This window comes from Coregonus lavaretus, assembly GCF_964263955.1.
Source record: "Coregonus lavaretus genome assembly, chromosome: 30".
In the NCBI taxonomy this organism is placed as follows: domain Eukaryota; kingdom Metazoa; phylum Chordata; class Actinopteri; order Salmoniformes; family Salmonidae; genus Coregonus; species Coregonus lavaretus.
In genome coordinates, this window is record NC_140017.1 from 39,818,422 (window position 1) to 39,838,209 (window position 19,788).

Here is a 19,788-nt window from a genome sequence, read left to right on the forward strand (position 1 = left end):
CACAAACACACAAATTCATGAGGGCTATCCACTGCCCTGCTCACAGTCTGACTCACAGCATGATTACTGCAAGCAGGGTGTTTCCATGTACACACACTCACACAAACTGTATACACACATACAAACATAGATATGCAAACACGCATAAACAAACACACACACTTCAGTAGCTGGCTTGGCCAATCATATCCATCCAGGGATGTCCTTACATCCATCAGAGGTGAACTAACAGCAGGGCCAGGGCCCCCCTTGGGGGTCAAGGCAAGACAGCAGGGCCAGGGCCCCCTCTGGTGGTCAAAACAAGACAGCAGGGCCAGGGCCCCCTCTGGTGGTCAAAACAAGACAGCAGGGCCAGGCCGCCCCTTGGTGGTCAAAACAAGAACAGGCGCTGTTCAGAGATGACGATGCAGGATGACGATGCCCCCAGACACTGATGTCTGGATATATACTCTACGATATATACTGTACAATACACTGGTCAGAAAATATACTGTAGAATACACTGGTCAGGATATATACTGTACAACACACTGGTTAAGATATATACTGTACAATACCACAATACACTGGTCAGGATATATACTGTAGAATACACTGGTCAGGATATATACTGTAGAATACACTGGTCAGGATATATACTGTACAATACACTGGTCAGGAAATATACTGTAGAATACACTGGTCAGGATATATACTGTAGAATACACTGGTCAGGATATATACTGTAGAATACACTGGTCAGGAAATATACTGTAGAATACACTGGTCAGGATATATACTGTACAATACACGGGTCAGGAAATATACTGTAGAATACACTGGTCAGGATATATACTGTACAATACACTGGTCAGGATATATACTGTACAATACACTGGTCAGGAAATATACTGTAGAATACACTGGTCAGGATATATACTGTACAATACACTGGTCAGGATATATACTGTACAATACACTGGTCAGGATATATATTGTACAACACACTGGTCAGGATATATACTGTACAATACAATACACTTGTCAGGACTTTCTATGAATAGCTGTCTGAACGTTTTTCAGGTGACATCTTTTTAAATTTTGTTGTTCAGTTTCATGCACCTTAGTTGGACAACTGGCACCACAGTTTATTTCCTATAGCAGCAGCTCTCCAGGAAGTTTCTCCTTGACAGACTCTCTCTCTGTCTGTGAGACCCAGGAGAATACCTCTTAAACTACTGCTTATACATCCTCATTAATAATACAGAACACCTCTTAAACTACTACTTTATATATATATATATATATATATATATATATATATATATATATATATATATATATATATATATATATATATATACACTGCTCAAAAAAATAAAGGGAACACTTAAACAACACATCCTAGATCTGAATGAATGAAATAATCTTATTAAATACTTTTTTCTTTACATAGTTGAATGTGCTGACAACAAAATCACACAAAAATTATCAATGGAAATCAAATGTATCAACCCGTGGAGGTCTGGATTTGGAGTCACCCTCAAAATTAAAGTGGAAAACCACACTACAGGCTGATCCATCTTTGATGTAATGTCCTTAAAACAAGTCAAAATTAGGCTCAGTATTGTGTGTGGCCTCCACGTGCCTGTATGACCTCCCTACAACGTCTGGGCATGCTCCTGATGAGGTGGCGGATGGTCACCTGAGGGATCTCCTCCCAGACCTGGACTAAACTCCTGGACAGTCTGTGGTGCAATGTGGCGTTAGTGGATGGAGCGAGACATGATGTCCCAGATGTGCTCAATTGGATTCAGGTTTGGGGAACGGGCGGGCCAGTCCATAGCATCAATGCCTTCCTCTTGCAGGAACTGCTGACACACTCCAGCCACAAGAGGTCTAGCATTGTCTTGCATTAGGAGGAACCCAGGGCCAACCGCACCAGCATATGGTCTCACAAGGGGTCTGAGTATCTCATCTCGGTACCTAATGGCAGTCAGGCTACCTCTGGCGAGCACATGGAGGGCTGTGCGGCCCCCCCAAAGAAATGCCACCCCACACCATGACTGACCCACCGCCAAACCGGTCATGCTGGAGGATGTTGCAGGCAGCAGAACGTTCTCCACGGCGTCTCCAGACTCTGTCACGTCTGTCACATGTGCTCAGTGTGAACCTGCTTTCATCTGTGAAGAGCACAGGGCGCCAGTGGCGAATTTGCCAATCTTGGTGTTCTCTGGCAAATGCCAAACGTCCTGCACGGTGTTGGGCTGTAAGCACAACCCCCACCTGTGGACGTCGGGCCCTCATACCACCCTCATGGAGTCTGTTTCTGACCGTTTGAGCAGACACATGCACATTTGTGGCCTGCTGGAAGTCATTTTGCAGGGCTCTGGCAGTGCTCCTCCTGCTCCTCCTTGCACAAAGGCGGAGGTAGCGGTCCTGCTGCTGGGTTGTTGCCCTCCTACGGCCTCCTCCACTTCTCCTGATGTACTGGCCTGTCTCCTGGTAGCGCCTCCATGCTTTGGACACTACGCTGACAGACACAGCAAACCTTCTTGCCACAGCTCGCATTGATGTGCCATCCTGGATGAGCTGCACTACCTGAGCCACTTGTGTGGGTTGTAGACTCCGTCTCATGCTACCACTAGAGAAAGAAAGCCAGGAAGCATAGGAACTGAGAAGTGGTCTGTGGTCACCACCTGCAGAACCACTTCTTTATTGTGGGTGTCTTGCTAATTGCCTATAATTTCCACCTGTTGTCTATTCCATTTGCACAACAGCATGTGAAATGTATTGTCAATCAGTGTTGCTTCCTAAGTGGACAGTTTGATTTCACAGAAGTGTGATTGACTTGGAGTTACATTGTGTTGTTTAAGTGTTCCCTTTATTTTTTTGAGCAGTATATATATATATATATATATATATATATATATATATATATATATATATATATATATATATACAGTATCTCACAAAAGTGAGTACACCCCTCACATTTTTGTAAATATTTGAGTATATCTTTTCATGTGACAACACTGAAGAAATGACCCTTTGCTACAATGTAAAGTAGTGAGTGTACAGCTTGTATAACAGTGTACATTTGCTGTCCCCTCAAAATAACACAACACACAGCCATTAATGTCTAAACCGCTGGCAACAAAAGTGAGTACACCCCTAAGTGTCCAAATTGGGCCCAAAGTGTCAATATTTTGCGTGGCCACTATCATTTTCCAGCACAGCCTTAATCCTCTTGGGCATGGAGTTCACCAGAGCTTCACAGGTTGCCACTGGAGTCCTCTTCCACTCCTCCATGACGACATCACGGAGCTGGTGGATGTTAGAGACCTTGCACTCCTCTACCTTCCGTTTGAGGATGCCCCACAGATGCTCAATAGGGTTTAGGTCTGGAGACATGCTTGGCCAGTCCATCACCTTTACCCTCAGCTTCTTTATAATAATACTAATAATAAACATATGCCGTTTAGCAGACGCTTTTATCCAAAGCGACTTACAGTCATGCGTGCATACATTTTTGTGTATGGGTGGTCCCGGGGATCAAACCCACTACCTTGGTGTTACAAGCGCCGTGCTCTATCAGCTGAGCTACAGAGGACCTTTAGCAAGGCAGTGGTCGTCTTGGAGGTGTGTTTGGGGTCGTTATCATGTTGGAATACTGCCCTGCGGCCCAGTCTTAGAAGGGGGGGGATCATGCTCTGCTTCAGTATGTCACAGTACATGTTGGCATTCATGGTTCCCTCAATGAACTGTAGCTCCCCAGTGCCGGCAGCACTCATGCAGCCCCAGACCATGACACTCCCACCACCATGCTTGACTGTAGGCAAGACACACTTGTCTTTGTACTCCTCACCTGGTTGCCGCCACACACGATTGACACCATCTAAACCAAATAAGTTGATCTTGGTCTCATCAGACCACAGGACATGGTTCCAGTAATCCATGTCCTTAGTCTGCTTGTCTTCAGCAAACTGTTTGCGGGCTTTCTTGTGCATCATCTTTAGAAGAGGCTTCCTTCTGGGACGACAGCCATGCAGACCAATTTGATGCAGTGTGCGGCGTATGGTCTGAGCACTGACAGGCTGAACCCCACCCCTTCAACCTCTGCAGCAACGCTGGCAGCACTCATACATCTATTTCCCAAAGACAACCTCTGGATATGACGCTGAGCACGTGCACTCAACTTCTTTGGTCGACCATGGCGAGGCCTGTTCTGAGTGGAACCTGTCCTGTTAAACTGCTGTATGGTCTTGGCCACCGTGCTGCAGCTCAGTTTCAGGGTCTTGGCAATCTTCTTATAGCCCTGGCCATCTTTATGTAGAGCAAAAATTCTTTTTTTCAGGTCCTCAGAGAGTTCTTTGCCATGAGGTGCCATGTTGAACTTCCAGTGACCAGTATGAGGGAGTGTGAGAGCGATGACACCAAATTTAACACACCTGCTCCCCATTCACACCTGAGACCTTTTACGGATATTAATCGATAATGATGGAAAATAAGATATGCAAGATATTTGAATGGATACAGTGAGGGAAAAAAGAATTTGATCCCCTGCTGATTTTGTACGTTTGCCCACTGACAAAGATCTGATCAGTCTATAATTGTAATGTAAATCCAGAAAAACGCATGTCAAAAATGTTATAAATTGATTTGCATTTTAATGAGGGAAATAAGTATTTGACCCCTCTGCAAAACATGACTTAGTACTTGGTAGAAAAACCCTTGTTGGCAATCACAGAGGTCAGACATTTCTTGTAGTTGGCCACCAGGTTTGCACACATCTCAGGAGGGATTTTGTTCCACTCCTCTTTGCAGATCTTCTCCAAGTCATTAAGGTTTTGAGGCTGATGTTTGGCAACTCGAACCTTCAGCTCCCTCCACAGACTTTCTATGGGATTAAGGTCTGGAGACTGGCTAGGCCACTCCAGGACCTTAATGTGCTTCTTCTTGAGCCACTCCTTTGTTGCCTTGGCCATGTGTTTTGGGTCATTGTTATGCTGGAATACCCATCCACGACCCATTTTCAATGCCCTGGCTGAGGGAAGGAGGTTCTCACCCAAGATTTGACGGTACATGGCCCCGTCCATCGTCCCTTTGATGCGGTGAAGTTGTCCTGTCCCCTTAGCAGAAAAACACCCCCAAAGCATAATGTTTCCACCTCCATGTTTGACGGTGGGGATGGTGTTCTTGGGGTCATAGGCAGCATTCATCCTCCTCCAAACACGGCGAGTTGAGTTGATGCCAAAGAGCTCGATTTTGGTCTCATCTGACCACAACAATTTCACCCAGTTCTCCTCTGAATAATTCAGATGTTCGTTGGCAAACTTCAGACGGGCCTGTATATGTGCTTTCTTGAGCAGGGGGACCTTACGGGCGCTGCAGGATTTCAGTCCTTCACGGCGTAGTGTGTTACCAATTGTTTTCTTGGTGACTATGGTCCCAGCTGCCTTGAGATCATTGAAAAGATCCTCCCGTGTTGTTCCTGGCTGATTCCTCACCGTTCTAATGATCATTGCAACTCCACAAGGTGAGATCTTGCATGGAGCCCGAGGCCAAGGGAGATTAACAGGTCTTTTGTGTTTTTCCATTTGCGAATACTCGCACCAACTGTTGTCACCTTCTCACCAAGCTGCTTTGTGATGGTCTTGTAGCCCATTCCAGCCTTGTGTAGGTCTACAATCTTGTCCCTGATATCCTTGGAGAGCTCTTTGGTCTTGGCCATGGTGGAGAGTTTGGAATCTGATTGATTGATTGCTTCTGTGGACAGGTGTTTTTTATACAGGTAACAAGCTGAGATTAGGAGCACACTCTTAAAGGGAGTGCTCCTAATCTCAGCTCGTTACCTGTATAAAAGACACCTGGGAGCCAGAAATCTTTCTGATTGAGAGGGGGTCAAATACTTATTTCCCTCATTAAAATGCAAATCAATTTTAAAACGTTTTTTACATGTGTTTTTCTGGATTTTTTTGTTGTTATTCTGTCTCTCACCGTTCAAGTAAACCTACCATTAAAATTATAGACTGATCATTTCTTTGTCAGTGGGCAAATGTACAAAATCAGCAGGGGATCAAATACTTTTTTCCCTCACTGTATATATTTAAAAAAAGCTCTATATATATATATATTGAGGTGAGAGCATTGGAAATGCTTTTGGCGGTTGACCTGCTTCTGTTTTGTGGGTGGCACTGTGTGCTGTTTTCGATGGATGGGTCCTGGCCTCTCGGGGCCCTAGGGATTCGGGGGGACGGGGGTGGTATGCCGATCACTGGGATGATGGCCCAACATGGGATGGGGAGAAGCTTTAGCGGGGGAATTAGTGGTTGTCATGGATACATTAGAACTAGTAGATATATGGAGGCTTAAATATCCTGATCTAGTGAGATATACATGGCGGAGACTCAATCAAGCTAGTCATATTGACTTCTTTCTTATGTCATTCTGGTTGACACCAAAAGTTTTAAAAGTGTTGATAGGGGACAGAATGCAGTCGGACCATCATATAATTGGCATATACATTACTCTTACTGAATTTCCACGTGGGCGAGGATATTGGAAATGTAATCAAAGCCTATTGGATGATAACTTGTTTTTAACTAGGAGAGAGGAATTTATAACAGATTTTTTCTGACATAACATAGGTACAACAAATCCCCTTGTTGTATGGGACACCTTTAAATGTGCCTTTAGAGGCCATGCAATTCAGTACTCATCTCGAAAACAAAAGCAATTTAGGTCAAAAGAGTCCACACTAACAAAAGAAATAGAAGGTCTAACAGAACAGATAGACAGCAATAAAAACTGTAACATAGAGGCTCAGAATAAATTAGAGGAAAAACAAAAAGAAATTGAGAAACTTATTCAAGAAAATCAAGTGTAATATATTATAAAAAATATAGCAAACTGGATGGAATATGGGGAAAAATGCACCAAATTTATTTTTAATCTTCAACATAGGAATGCTACCAAAAATAAAGTACTTTAAGCATATGTTTTCGTTTCAGTCTCCTCCATCTCCTCTAACTGAAGCAAATTGTAGAGATTTCTTTCTATTGATAATGTAAAATTAACAGCCATACAGAAAGACTCATGTGAAGGTGAAATTACAGAGGAGGAACTTCTGGATGCAATTAACGACTTTAAGTCCGGGAAAATTCCAGGGTTGGATGGCATACCAGTTGAGGTATACCAAACCTTTTTTGATATACTCAGAGGACCGTTATTAGCATGTTTTAACCACTCCTATGTAAATGGTAGATTATCAGCCACTCAAGAAGAAGGTCTGATTTCATTATTACTGAAACAGGATACAAGTGGAAAATATAAAGATCCAGTCCATTAAAAAAATTGGAGGCCCCTTACACTTCATTGTTGTGATGCAAAAATTCTAGCAAAATGTATAGCGCATATAATTTTTTAAGGTATTGTCGGACATTATTCATTCAAATCAGACAAGTTTTTTACATGGGCGATACATTGGAGATAATATAAGTCAAGGACTGGAAACAATAGAACACTATGAAAAATCTGGGAAACCAGGCCTACTATTCATAGCAGACTTCGAAAAGGCATTTGATAAAGTACGACTGGGGTTTATATATAAATGCCTGGAGCATTTCAATTTTGGACAATCTCATAAATTGGGTTAAAATCATGCATATTAACCGTAGGTGTAAAATAGTAAATAATAGCTATTTTTCAGAAGGTTTTAAACTGTCAAGAGGAGTGAAACAAGGTTGTCCACTATCGGCATATCTATTTATTGTAGCCATCGAGATGTTAGCTATTAAAATAAGATCCAACAATAATATCTGTATAAATAAAAAAAATTGAGAAAAAAATGTATGCACTCACTAACTGTAAGACACTCTGGATAAGAGCGTCTGCTAAATGACTAAAATGTAAATCAAGGGATTAGAAATCCAGGTTCTAAAAACAAAGGTGTCATTGTACACTGATGATTCATGTTTTCTTTTAAACCCACAACTTGAATTCTTCCACAGCCTCATAGAGGATACATTTTCTAACCTCTCTGGATTACAACCAAATTATGATAAATGTACTATATTACGCATTGGATCAATAAACAATAAAAAATTTACATTACCATGTAGTTTACCAATTAAATGGTCTGATGGTGATATACTCGGAATACATATCCCAAATGAAATAAATGATCTCACTCCAATAAATGTTAATAGATAAGATCTTGCAAAAAATAGATAAGATCTTGTTACAATGGAAAGGTTCAATTTGTGGAAAAATCACCCTGATTAACTCTTCAGTATTATCCCAGTTTATCTATTTGCTTATGGTCTTGCCTACGCGAACCGTTTTTTAAATGATATGAGAAAAAAATATTCAATTTTATTTGGAACGGCAAGCCAGACAAAATTAAACGGGCCTATTTATATAATGAATTCGGAGGACAGAAATGATTAAATATTAAAGCATTAGACCAATCACTAAAAGCTTCAGTCATACAAAGTTATACTTAAATCCGAACTGGTTCTCTAGCAAATTAGTAAGATTGTCTCACCCAATGTTCAAGAATGGCCTTTTTCCCTTTATTCAGATTACAACTTCTCACTTTCAGTTATTTGAAAAGGAAATAATCTCCCAAATATCACTATTTCTAAAACAAGCCATAGAAAGTTGGTTGTAATTTAATAATATAATAATAATAATAATAATTTAATCCTCCAGAAATGACAGAACAAATAATGCAACAAATATTGTGGTTAAACTCAAATATACTAATTGATAAAATAAACCTTTTTCTTTGAGAAAAAAAAAGTTATAATCTTCGTAAATGATATTATCGGTAGGACTCGTGGAGTTATGTCGCACATGCAGCTAACAAAAACATATGGAAATGTCTGCTCTACCCAAAATTACAACCAAATAATTGCAGCATTACCGCAAAAATGGAAAAGGAAAGTGGAAGGGGGAAAAAGTAAGGAACTTGTCTGTCGGCCTTGCATTAAAGAATATAATTGGTTAAAGAAAATTGTGATAAATAAGAAAGTATACCAGTTTAATTTAAGGACCAGAGGATTGACAGCCGTCCCATTTAAATTGCAAAATAGTTGGGAAGAGATTTTTGACGTAACAATTCCATGGCATAGTGTTTTTGAATTGATACGCAAAACGATGCCGGATTTTTAACTTAGAATTGTTCAATATAAATTATTATATAAAATTCTTGCTACCAATAGAATGAGTGGCGCAGTGGTCTAAGGCACTGCATCGCAGTGCTAACTGTGTCACTAGAGATCCTGGTTCGAATCCAGGCTCTGTCGCAGCCGGCCGCGACCGGGAGACTCATGGGCGGCGCACAATTGGCCCAGCGTCGTCCAGGGTAGGGGAGGGAATGGCCGGCCGGGATGTAGCTCAGTTGATAGAGCATGGCGTTTGCAACGCCAGGGTTGTGGGTTTGATTCCCACGGGGGGCCAGTATAAAAAAATATGTATTCACTAACTGTAAGTCGCTCTGGATAAGAGCGTCTGCTAAATGACTAAAATGTAAATGTATATGGGGGATACAATCTTCCCAGCTCTGCAGATTTTGCTGCGAAGAGACATAATCATTAGATCATTTGTTTTGGTACTGTCCCGTGTGGTTCTGGGATTTTTGCTCACCGTTCTTGTGATCATTTTGACCCCACGGGGTGAGTTCTTGCGTGGAGCCCCAGATCGAGGGAGATTATCAGTGGTCTTGTATGTCTTCCATTTCCTAATAATTGCTCCCACAGTTGATTTCTTCAAACCAAGCTGCTTACCTATTACAGATTCAGTCTTCCCAGCCTGGTGCAGGTCTACAATTTTGTTTCTGGTGTCCTTTGACAGCTCTTTGGTCTTGGCCATAGTGGAGTTTGGAGTGTGACTGTTTGAGGTTGTGGACAGGTGTCTTTTATACTGATAACAAGTTCAAACAGGTGCCATTAATACAGGTAACGAGTGGAGGACAGAGGAGCCCCTTGTTTGTAGGTGAGAGCCAGAAATCTTGCTTGTTTGTAGGTGACCAAATACTTATTTTCCACCATAATTTGCAAATAAATTCATTAAAAGTCCTACAATGTGATTTTCAGGATTTTTTTTTCTCAATTTGTCTGTCATAGTTGACATGTACCTATGATGAAAATTACAGGCCTCTCTCATCTTTTTAAGTGGGAGAACTTGCACAATTGGTGGCTGACTAAATACTATTTTTCCCCACTGTATATATATATATATATATATATACAGTGAGGGAAAAAAGTATTTGATCCCCTGCTGATTTTGTATGTTTGCCCACTGACAAAGAAATGATCAGTCTATAATTTTAATTTAGGTGTATTTGAACAATGAGAGACAGAATAAAAACCAAAATATCCAGAAAAACACATGTAAAAAATTTTATAAATTGATTTGCATTTTAATGAGGGAAATAAGTATTTGACCCCCTCTCAATCAGAAAGATTTCTGGCTCCCAGGTGTCTTTTATACAGGTAACAAGCTGAGATTAGGAGCACACTCTTAAAGGGAGTGCTCCTAATCTCAGCTTGTTACCTGTATAAAAGACACCTGTCCACAAAAGCAATCAATCAATCAGATTCCAAACTCTCCACCATGGCCAAGACCAAAGAGCTCTCCAAGGATGTCAGGGACAAGATTGTAGACCTACACAAGGCTGGAATGGGCTACAAGACCATCGCCAAGCACCTTGGTGAGAAGGTGACAACAGTTGGTGCGATTATTCGCAAATGGAAGAAACACAAAAGACCTGTCAATCTCCCTCGGCCTGGGGCTCCATGCAAGATCTCACCTTGTGGAGTTGCAATGATCATGAGAATGGTGAGGAATCAGCCCAGAACTACATGGGAGGATCTTATCACTGATCTCAAGGGAGCTGGGACCATAGTCACCAAGAAAACAATTGGTAACACACTACGCCGTGAAGGACTGAAATCCTGCAGCGCCCGCAAGGTCCCCCTGCTCAAGAAAGCACATATACAGGGCCGTCTGAAGTTTGCCAACGAACATCTGAATTATTCAGAGGAGAACTGGGTGAAAGTGTTGTGGTCAGATGAGACCAAAATCGAGCTCTTTGGCATGTACTCAACTCACCGTGTTTGGAGGAGGAGGAATGCTGCCAATGACCCCAAGAACACCATCCTCACCGTCAAATATGGAGGTGGAAACATTATGCTTTGGGGGTGTTTTTCTGCTAAGGGGACAGGACAACTTCACCACATCAAACGTACGATGGACGGGGCCATGTACCGTCAAATCTTGGGTGAGAACCTCCTTCCCTCAGCTAGGGCATTGAAAATGGGTCGTGGATGGGTATTCCAGCATGACAATGACCCAAAACACACGGCCAAGGCAACAAAGGAGTGGCTCAAGAAGAAGCACATTAAGGTCCTGGAGTGGCCTAGCCAATACCAATAGCAAATACATATACATGGTAATTAGCTAAACTTAGAATCAGCTGTTGAAGACTATCAGAACCCACTGGATTCTCCAATTGCATTATTACAACCCTTCCAACCCCAAAAGGCCTGTTGTGTTGATGGTTTACTAAATGAAATGATAAAATATACAGACCTTAATTCAAATTGGCTATTCTTAAACTCTTCAAATTATCCTCAGCTCTGGCATCTTCCCCAATATTTGGAACCAAGATATGATCACACCAATACACAAAAGTGGAGACAAATTTGGCCCCAATAATTACTGTGGAATCTGCGTCAACAGTAACCTCTGAAAAATCCACTGCAGTATAATCAACAGCAGACTCCAACATTTCCTCAGTGAAAGCAATGTCCTGAGCAAATGTAAAATTGCTCTCATGCTTTGTTGACTTCAGAAAAGCTTTTGACTCAATTTGGCATGAGAGTCTGCAATGCAAATTGATGTTGGGGGGAAAACATATGATATTATAAAATCAATGTACACAAACATCAAGTGTGCAGTTAAAATTGGCAATAAACACACAGATTTCTTTACTCAGAGCCGTGGGGTGAGACAGGGATGCAGTTTAAGCCCCACCCTCTTCAACATATTTATCAACGAATTGGTGTAGGGCACTAGAACAGTCTGCAGCACCCGGCCTCACCCTACTAGACTCTGAAGTCAAATGTCTACTGTTTGCTGATGATCTGGTACGTCTGTCCCCAACCAAGGAGGGCCTACAGCAGCACCCAGATATTTTGCACAGATTCTGTCAGACTTTGGCTCTGACGGTAAACCAGTAAAAGGTCCAGTACCAGGACAACAAATACTAATTCTATCTAGACACCGTTGCCCTAGAGCACACAAAGAATTATACCTACAGTACCTCAGCCTAAACATCAACACCACGGGTAACTTCTACAAGGCTGTGAATGATCTAAGAGACAAGGCAAGAAGGGCTTTCAATGCCATCAAAGGAACATACAACTCAACGTCCCAATTAGGATCTGGCAAAACCCATTGCTCTTTATGGTTGTGAGGTCTAGGGTCCGCTCACCAACCAAGAATTCACAAAATGGGACAAACACCAAATTGAGACTCTGCATGCAGAATTCTGCAAAAATATCCTCTGTGTTCAACGTAAAACACCAAACAATGCATTCAGAGCAGAATTAGGACTATACCCGCTAATTATCCAAATCCAGAAAAGAGCCGTTAAATTCTACAACCACCGAAAAGAAGCGATTCCCAAACCTTCCATAACAAAGCCATCACCTAAGGAGAAATTAACCTGGAGAAGAGCCCCCTAAGCAAGCTGGTCCTGGGGCTCTGTTCACAGACACAAACAGACCCCACAGAGCCCCAGGATTTTAAAAAAACTGAGCAAACTAGAATGCTATTTGGCCCTAAACAGAGAGTACACAGTGGCAGAATACCTGACCACTGTGACTGACCCAAAATTAAGGGAATCTTTGACTATGTACAGACTCAGTGAGCATAGCCTTGCTATTGAGAGAGGCCGCCGAAGGAAGACCTGGCTCTCAAGAGAAGACAGGCTATGTGCACACTTCCCACAAAATGAGGTGAAAACTGAGCTGCACTTCCTAACCTGCCAAATGTATGACCATATTAGAGACACATATTTCCCTCAGATTACACAGACCCAGAAAGAATTTGAAAACAAATCCAATTTTGATAAACTCCCATATCTATTGGGTGAAATACCACAGTGTGCAATCACAGCAGAAAGATTTGTGACCTGTTGCCACAAGAAAAGGGCAACCAGTGAAGAACAAACACCATTGTAAATACAACCTATATTTGTGTTTATTTATTTTCCCGTTTGTACTTTAACTATTTGCACATCATTACAACACTGTATATATACATAATATGACATTTGAAATGTCTTTATTCTTTGAAACGTTTGTGAGTGTAATGTTTACTGTTAATATTTTATTGTTTATTTCACTTTTGTTTATTATCTATTTAACGTGTAGGTATGTGTGTGTGTGTGTGTGTGTGTATGTGTGTGTGTGTGGTTGTGTGTGTGTGTGTGTGTGTGTGTGTGTGTGTGTGTGTGTGTGTGTGTGTGTGTGTGTGTGTGTGTGTGTGTGTGTGTGTGTGTGTGTGTGTGAGTGTGTGTGTGCGCCTGTGTGTGTGTGTGTGATGTTCCCAGGTTGACTTAATGTCATGGACACTAATCATACTACGAATACTCATTAGCACATACAGTACAATAGCTGACTAATGGACTGTCTTAGATCTGTGTTGAGGACTCCCTGACCACCCTGAACTGCCCTGGCCTCTCCCTCCTCCACTCAACCTCTCTTACTGACCCTTTACATAATCCAACACAATATTTCTGGAGACAGCATAGTTCCATATTGCCCCACTCTCTCTCTCTCTATCTCTCTCTCTCTCTCTCTCTCTCTCTCTCTCTCTCTCTCTCTCTCTCCTTATATAGACAGCCATCCAAAACAAACAACTCCTACGATTTCGTGGCGAGAGAAGGCTCTTAAAGGGTGGTCTGCTCAGTGTGAGGGGCTATGTCTGGGTGTTTCCGTAGGGGCGACCTCGGTGGAGAGCCCGAACCAGATGCCAGCACTGCACATTCCGCCTGAGTATGAGGATTTGGCACTCGTGTTTAGTAAGACCAGAGCGGCAAGGTTGCCACCTCATAGACAGGGGGATTGTGCGATAGACCTCCAGACAGGAGCTGCGCTCCCGCGGAGCCATGTGTATCCTTTGTCACAGGAGGAGAAAAGGGCAATGGAGACTTACATTGCAGAGTCTCTGAGACAGGGATACATACGGCCCTCCACTTCTCCCGCGTCCTCAAGCTTCTTTTTTGTGAAGAAAAAGGATGGAGGTTTGCGTCCGTGTATTGATTACCGCGGTCTCAATCAGGTGACTGTGAAATATAGTTATCCACTCCCGCTGATTGCGACCATGACGGAGTCATTACACGGGGCACGGTTCTTCACAAAATTGGACCTCAGGAGCGCATATAACTTGGTGCGCATTAGGGAGGGCGATGAGTGGAAGACAGCATTTAGTACTACCTCCGGCCATTACGAGTATCTCGTCATGCCATATGGGTTAATGAATGCTCCATCAGTCTTCCAATCGTTTGTAGATGAGATTTTCCGGGACATGCAGGCGCAGGGAGTAGTGGTGTACATAGATGATATTCTTGTGTACAGTTCTACTCGGGCCGAGCATGTAGCCCTGGTGCGCAGGGTATTGAGGAGACTGTTGGAGCATGACCTGTATGTCAAAGCCGAGAAATGTCTGTTCTTTCAGGAGTCAGTCTCCTTTTTCGGTTACCAGTTGTCTGCGTCAGGGGTGAGAATGGAGGTGGACCGAGTGTCCGCCGTGCGTAATTGGCAAACCCCAACTACGGTTAAAGAGGTGCAGCGGTTCTTGGGTTTTGCGAATTACTACCGAAGGTTTATCCGGGGTTTTGGACAGGTGGCAGCTCCCATAACGTCTCTTCTTAAGGGGGGTCCGGTGCGCTTGCGGTGGTCGGCTGAGGCGGACAGGGCCTTTGGGAGACTGAAGGACCTGTTTACCTCGGCTCCAGTGCTGGCGCACCCGGATCCCACTTTACCCTTCCAAGTAGAGGTGGACGCGTCTGAGGCCGGTATCGGGGCAGTTCTTTCACAACGGTCCGGCACACCACCTAAGCTCCGCCCCTGTGCTTTTTATTCTAAGAAGCGCAGTCCGGCGGAGCGGAATTATGACGTAGGGGACAGGGAGCTGTTAGCCGTAGTACAGGCCCTAAAGGTGTGAAGGCATTGGCTTGAGGGGGCTCAGCACCCTTTCCTCATTCTGACCGACCACCGTAACCTGGAATACATTCGGGCAGCTTGGAGACTGAATCCTCGCCAGGCTCGATGGACTATGTTTCTCGCCCGGTTTGTGTTCAAGATCACTTACATCCCTGGGTCCCAGAACGGGAAGGCAGATGCACTGTCCCGGCGGTATGACACGGAGGAGAGGTGCGTGGAGCCCATTCCCATACTACCGGAGTCTTGTCTGGTGGCACCGGTGGTGTGGGAGGTCGATGCGGAGATCGAGCGGGCATTACGCACCGACCCTAGCCCTCCACAGTGTCCGGTGGGTCGGACGTACGTCCCACTCGAGGTCCGGGATCGGCTGATTTATTGGGCTCACACGTCCCCCTCCTCTGGACATCCAGGTATTGGCCGGACAGTGCACTGCCTTAGTACGAAGTACTGGTGGCCAACGTTAGCCAGGGATGTGAGGGTTTATGTCTCCTCCTGCTCAGTGTGTGCCCAGTGTAAGGCGCCCAGACATTTGCCCAGGGGTAAATTACAACCCCTGCCCGTTCCACAACGACCCTGGTCTCACCTCTCGGTGGATTTTGTTACCGACCTTCCCTCCTCACAAGGGAATACCACCATTCTGGTCGTTGTGGATCGGTTCTCGAAGGCCTGTCGTCTCCTTCCCATGCCGGGTCTTCCTACTGCCCTACAGACCGCTGAGGCTCTATTTACTCACGTCTTCCGGCATTACGGGGTACCCGAGGATATAGTGTCCGATCGAGGCCCCCAGTTTACCTCCAGAGTCTGGAGAGCCTTTATGGAATGGTTGGGGGTCTCGGTGAGCCTTACCTCGGGTTACCACCCGGAGAGTAATGGGCAGGTCGAACGAGTCAACCAGGATGTGGGTAGGTTTCTGAGGTCATATTGTCAGGGCCGGCCGGAGGAGTGGGCGAGATATGTGCCCTGGGCCGAGATGGCACAGAACTCTCTCCGCCACTCCTCCACGAGACTAACCCCTTTTCAGTGTGTGTTAGGGTACCAGCCGGTTCTGGCACCTTGGCATGAGAGCCAGATCGAGGCCCCTGCTGTGGATGAGTGGGTGCGGCGCTCGGAGGAGACGTGGAACGCTGCACACGTCCATCTGCAGCGAGCCATCCGTCGACAGAAGACGAGCGCCGACCTACACCGCAGTGAGGGGCCAGTGTACGCACCTGGAGATCGAGTCTGGCTCTCAACCAGAAACCTGCCCCTCCGCCTGCCCTGCCGGAAGCTGGGTCGGCGGTTTGTGGGGCATTTTAAAGTCCTGAGGAGATTGAACGAGGTGTGTAACAGGTTACAACTGCCCATTGATTACAAGAATATTAACCCCTCGTTCCATGTGTCTCTCCTCAGGCCGGTGGTAGCTGGTCCACTCCAGGACTTTGAGATTGAGGAGACTCCTCCGCCCCCGTTGGACATCGAGGGGGCTCCGGCGTACACTGTTCGGACCATCCTGGATTCGAGACGCCGGATGGGGGGTCTCCAATATCTCGTGGAGTGGGAGGGGTACGGGCCGGAGGAGCGGTGCTGGGTGCCGAGGAGGGACATTCTGGATCCGTCCCTGCTGACCGAATTCCATCGTGGTCATCCTACGCGCCCTGCTCCGCGTCCTCCTGGTCGTCCCCGAGGCCGGGGGCGGCGCACGGCTGGAGCCGCGCGTCAAGGGGGGGGGTACTGTCACGGTTTCGGCCGAGGCGGCCCCTCCTCCTTGTTCGGGCAGGTTTCGGCGGTCGTCGTCTCCGGAGTACTAGCTGCCACCGCTCTATGTTTCTTGTTTGATTGGTTTTGTCTGTTTGTCACACCTGTTTTGTGTTATGTCTCAATTAGCACCCTATTTAGTTTCCTTGTTGTTAGTTAGGTGTTGTGTGTAATTGTTCCATGTCGTGTTGCTGCGCTGCATGTATTTTGGTGCGCTATTTTGTGCTTTCCTCCTTGTTTGTGTTTTAGGAGTAGATTACGCACTTGTTGATTGCGCCCGTTTGTATACGCCTGTGCGCGCTTTTCTCGCCTCCGGGCTGGTTTTGGATATTTATTGTGATATCTACTAAAGTATTTTTGTTGGACTTTACTTCCGCCTCCTGCGCCTGATTCCACACCACACCTACCATAGCAACTCCTGACACTTCAGCTACTGACTTCTGCTTGCCTCAAGAAATAATGCTGTGTGCCCAAACAGCCGAGAAAAACCTTATCGAAGTCCAAAATTAAAAAAAATGTCACAAAATGTTATCATAATATATAATATATGCACGAACTCTTCCGAACTGTTTCAGCTGGGTAGCATGCGGACGCCTTTACACAGTCCTGAGCCACACAGATGACTTAAGTCTAATTTCAAGACCGTTTCACTTGCACACAGTCTACTTAACCCAGCTGAGCCCATGTTAACATCCCTGAGTGTCAATGTTAACATCCGTGAGTGTCAATGTTAACATCCCTGAGTGTCAATGTTAACATCCGTGAGTGTCAATGTTAACATCCCTGAGTGTCCATGTTAACATCCCTGAGTGGCCATGTTAACATCCCTGAGTGTCAATGTTAACATTCCTGAGTGTCAATGTTAACATCCCTGAGTGTCCATGTTAACATCCGTGAGTGGCCATGTTTTCATCCCTGACTGGCCATGCTGTATGTTTCTACAGACGGGAAAGAAAATACAGTAATCAAGGTTATTGGGTATATCACTAAACAACACACACCCAGAGTACACACACACACACACACACACACACACACACACACACACACACACACACAAACAACGAGAACAAATCTTCTCTAGTGGGGGCGAAACACAGCAAGTGTTTTTGCCAGGGGGTGAACAATATCCCAGGGATCCAACTAACACCCACACCATCTAGTTCTCTCCAACTAACACCCACACCAGCTAGTTCTCTCCAACTAACACCCACACCAGCTAGTTCTCTCCAACAAATACCCACACCAGCTAGTTCTCTCCAACTAACACCCACACCAGCTAGTTCTCTCCAACTAACACCCACACCAGCTAGTTCTCTCCAATTAACACCCACACCAGCTAGTTCTCTCCAACTAACACCCACACCAGCTAGTTCTCAACAACAAGTTACAGAAGACTACAGTAGCAATCAGCCAGACATCCCAATGCCACATAGCAGACAAAACTCTAGAAGAACATCCAGCTGTCATCCACTGGGCATACCAATAACAATCCAATGGCAGAGCAGGCACGGTCAATAGGGTTTCAGTCCAAGCGGACATTACATAACTCAAACTATTGTCCAAATCTTCATAGAAAACACATTTTATATGGAAAAATTCATCTACATATCTTCATATGATTACACAAATACAGAAAAAAATATTATTATTAGAACACATCTAATGATAATGCTATAATAAAGATCAAATAAAGATGAAAATATGGACAGCATTATAATCCGTCCCTTAAAACTGTAACAACAACAGCCATTCCCTGGGCGCTGATGACATGGACGTTGATTAAGGCAGCCACCCGTACCTGTCTGATTCAGAGGGTTAAATGCGGAAGACACATTTCAGTTGAATGAATTCAGTTGTACAACTGACTAGGTATCCCCCTTTCCATTTCCCATATCCCTATAACATTGTCAAACACTGATAAAACCAATAGGATGGACAACATCAGCTTCCCTCCATCCCATTCCAATGGTTACCGCAAACATACACATATACACACACACACACCTGTATGCCATTTGCACAACATTGCTCAGCATTAAGACACACACACACACACACCTGTAGGTAGAGTATTACCTGTAGGCCATGCCAGTCTGGTTCATCACAGTGTCCTGTAGTGACAGAGCGTGGACATTGAGAAACTCCTCAAGCTGTTTGACCTCCAGAGGGGTGTTGGCTCTCAGCCCACCCCACATCAAAAGAGGGGTGTAGGGTCTTGCCCCGGGCCCCACCGAACCCTGTTGACATTTCGTCCCTTGGCCCCCCTGTCCCGCCGGTCCCCCTGGGCCCTTGTCCGCTTGTTTGGGGGCTCCCTTCTGCTTTGGGTTGGGGATGTCAGAACAGGTAGCTTTGTAGAGGTACATCTCTTTGACTCACCTGCTCTCTTTCCCTTCTTCTCTCTGTCCGTCTCTCTCTTCTTCTCTTCTCTCTGTCAATCTCTCCCTTCTCTCTGTCCGTCTCTCTCTTCTTCTCTTCTCTCTGTCCGTCTCTCCCTTCTCTCTGTCCGTCTCTCCCTTCTCTCTGTCCGTCTCTCTCTTCTTCTCTCTGTCCGTCTCTCTCTTCTTCTCTCTGTCCGTCTCTCTCTTCTTCTCTCTGTCCGTCTCTCTCTTCTCTCTGTCCGTCTCTCTCTTCTTCTCTCTGTCCGTCTCTCTCTTCTTCTCTCTGTCCGTCTCTCTGTCCGTCTCTCTCTTCTTCTCTCTGTCCGTCTCTCTCTTCTTCTCTCTGTCCGTCTCTCTGTCCGTCTCTCTCTTCTTCTCTCTGTCCGTCTCTCTCTTCTTCTCTCTGTCCGTCTCTCTCTTCTTCTCTCTGTCCGTCTCTCTCTTCTTCTCTCTGT

The 19,788-nt window shown here is 44.7% G+C and overlaps 1 protein-coding gene across 1 annotated transcript in view; it reads right to left on the reverse strand.

The window, feature by feature from the left end:
• LOC311106267 (extracellular calcium-sensing receptor-like) overlaps positions 1–19,318 on the reverse strand; it is a gene marked incomplete at both ends in the record, with an annotated part of 83,151 nt that extends 63,833 nt beyond the window's left edge. Inside the window, one exon of the mRNA XM_084148555.1 lies at positions 19,032–19,318. Coding sequence (XP_084004681.1) covers positions 19,032–19,318 — 287 coding nt within the window. The remainder of the gene's footprint in view (positions 1–19,031) is intronic.
• Between the last annotated feature and the right edge of the window lie 470 nt (positions 19,319–19,788).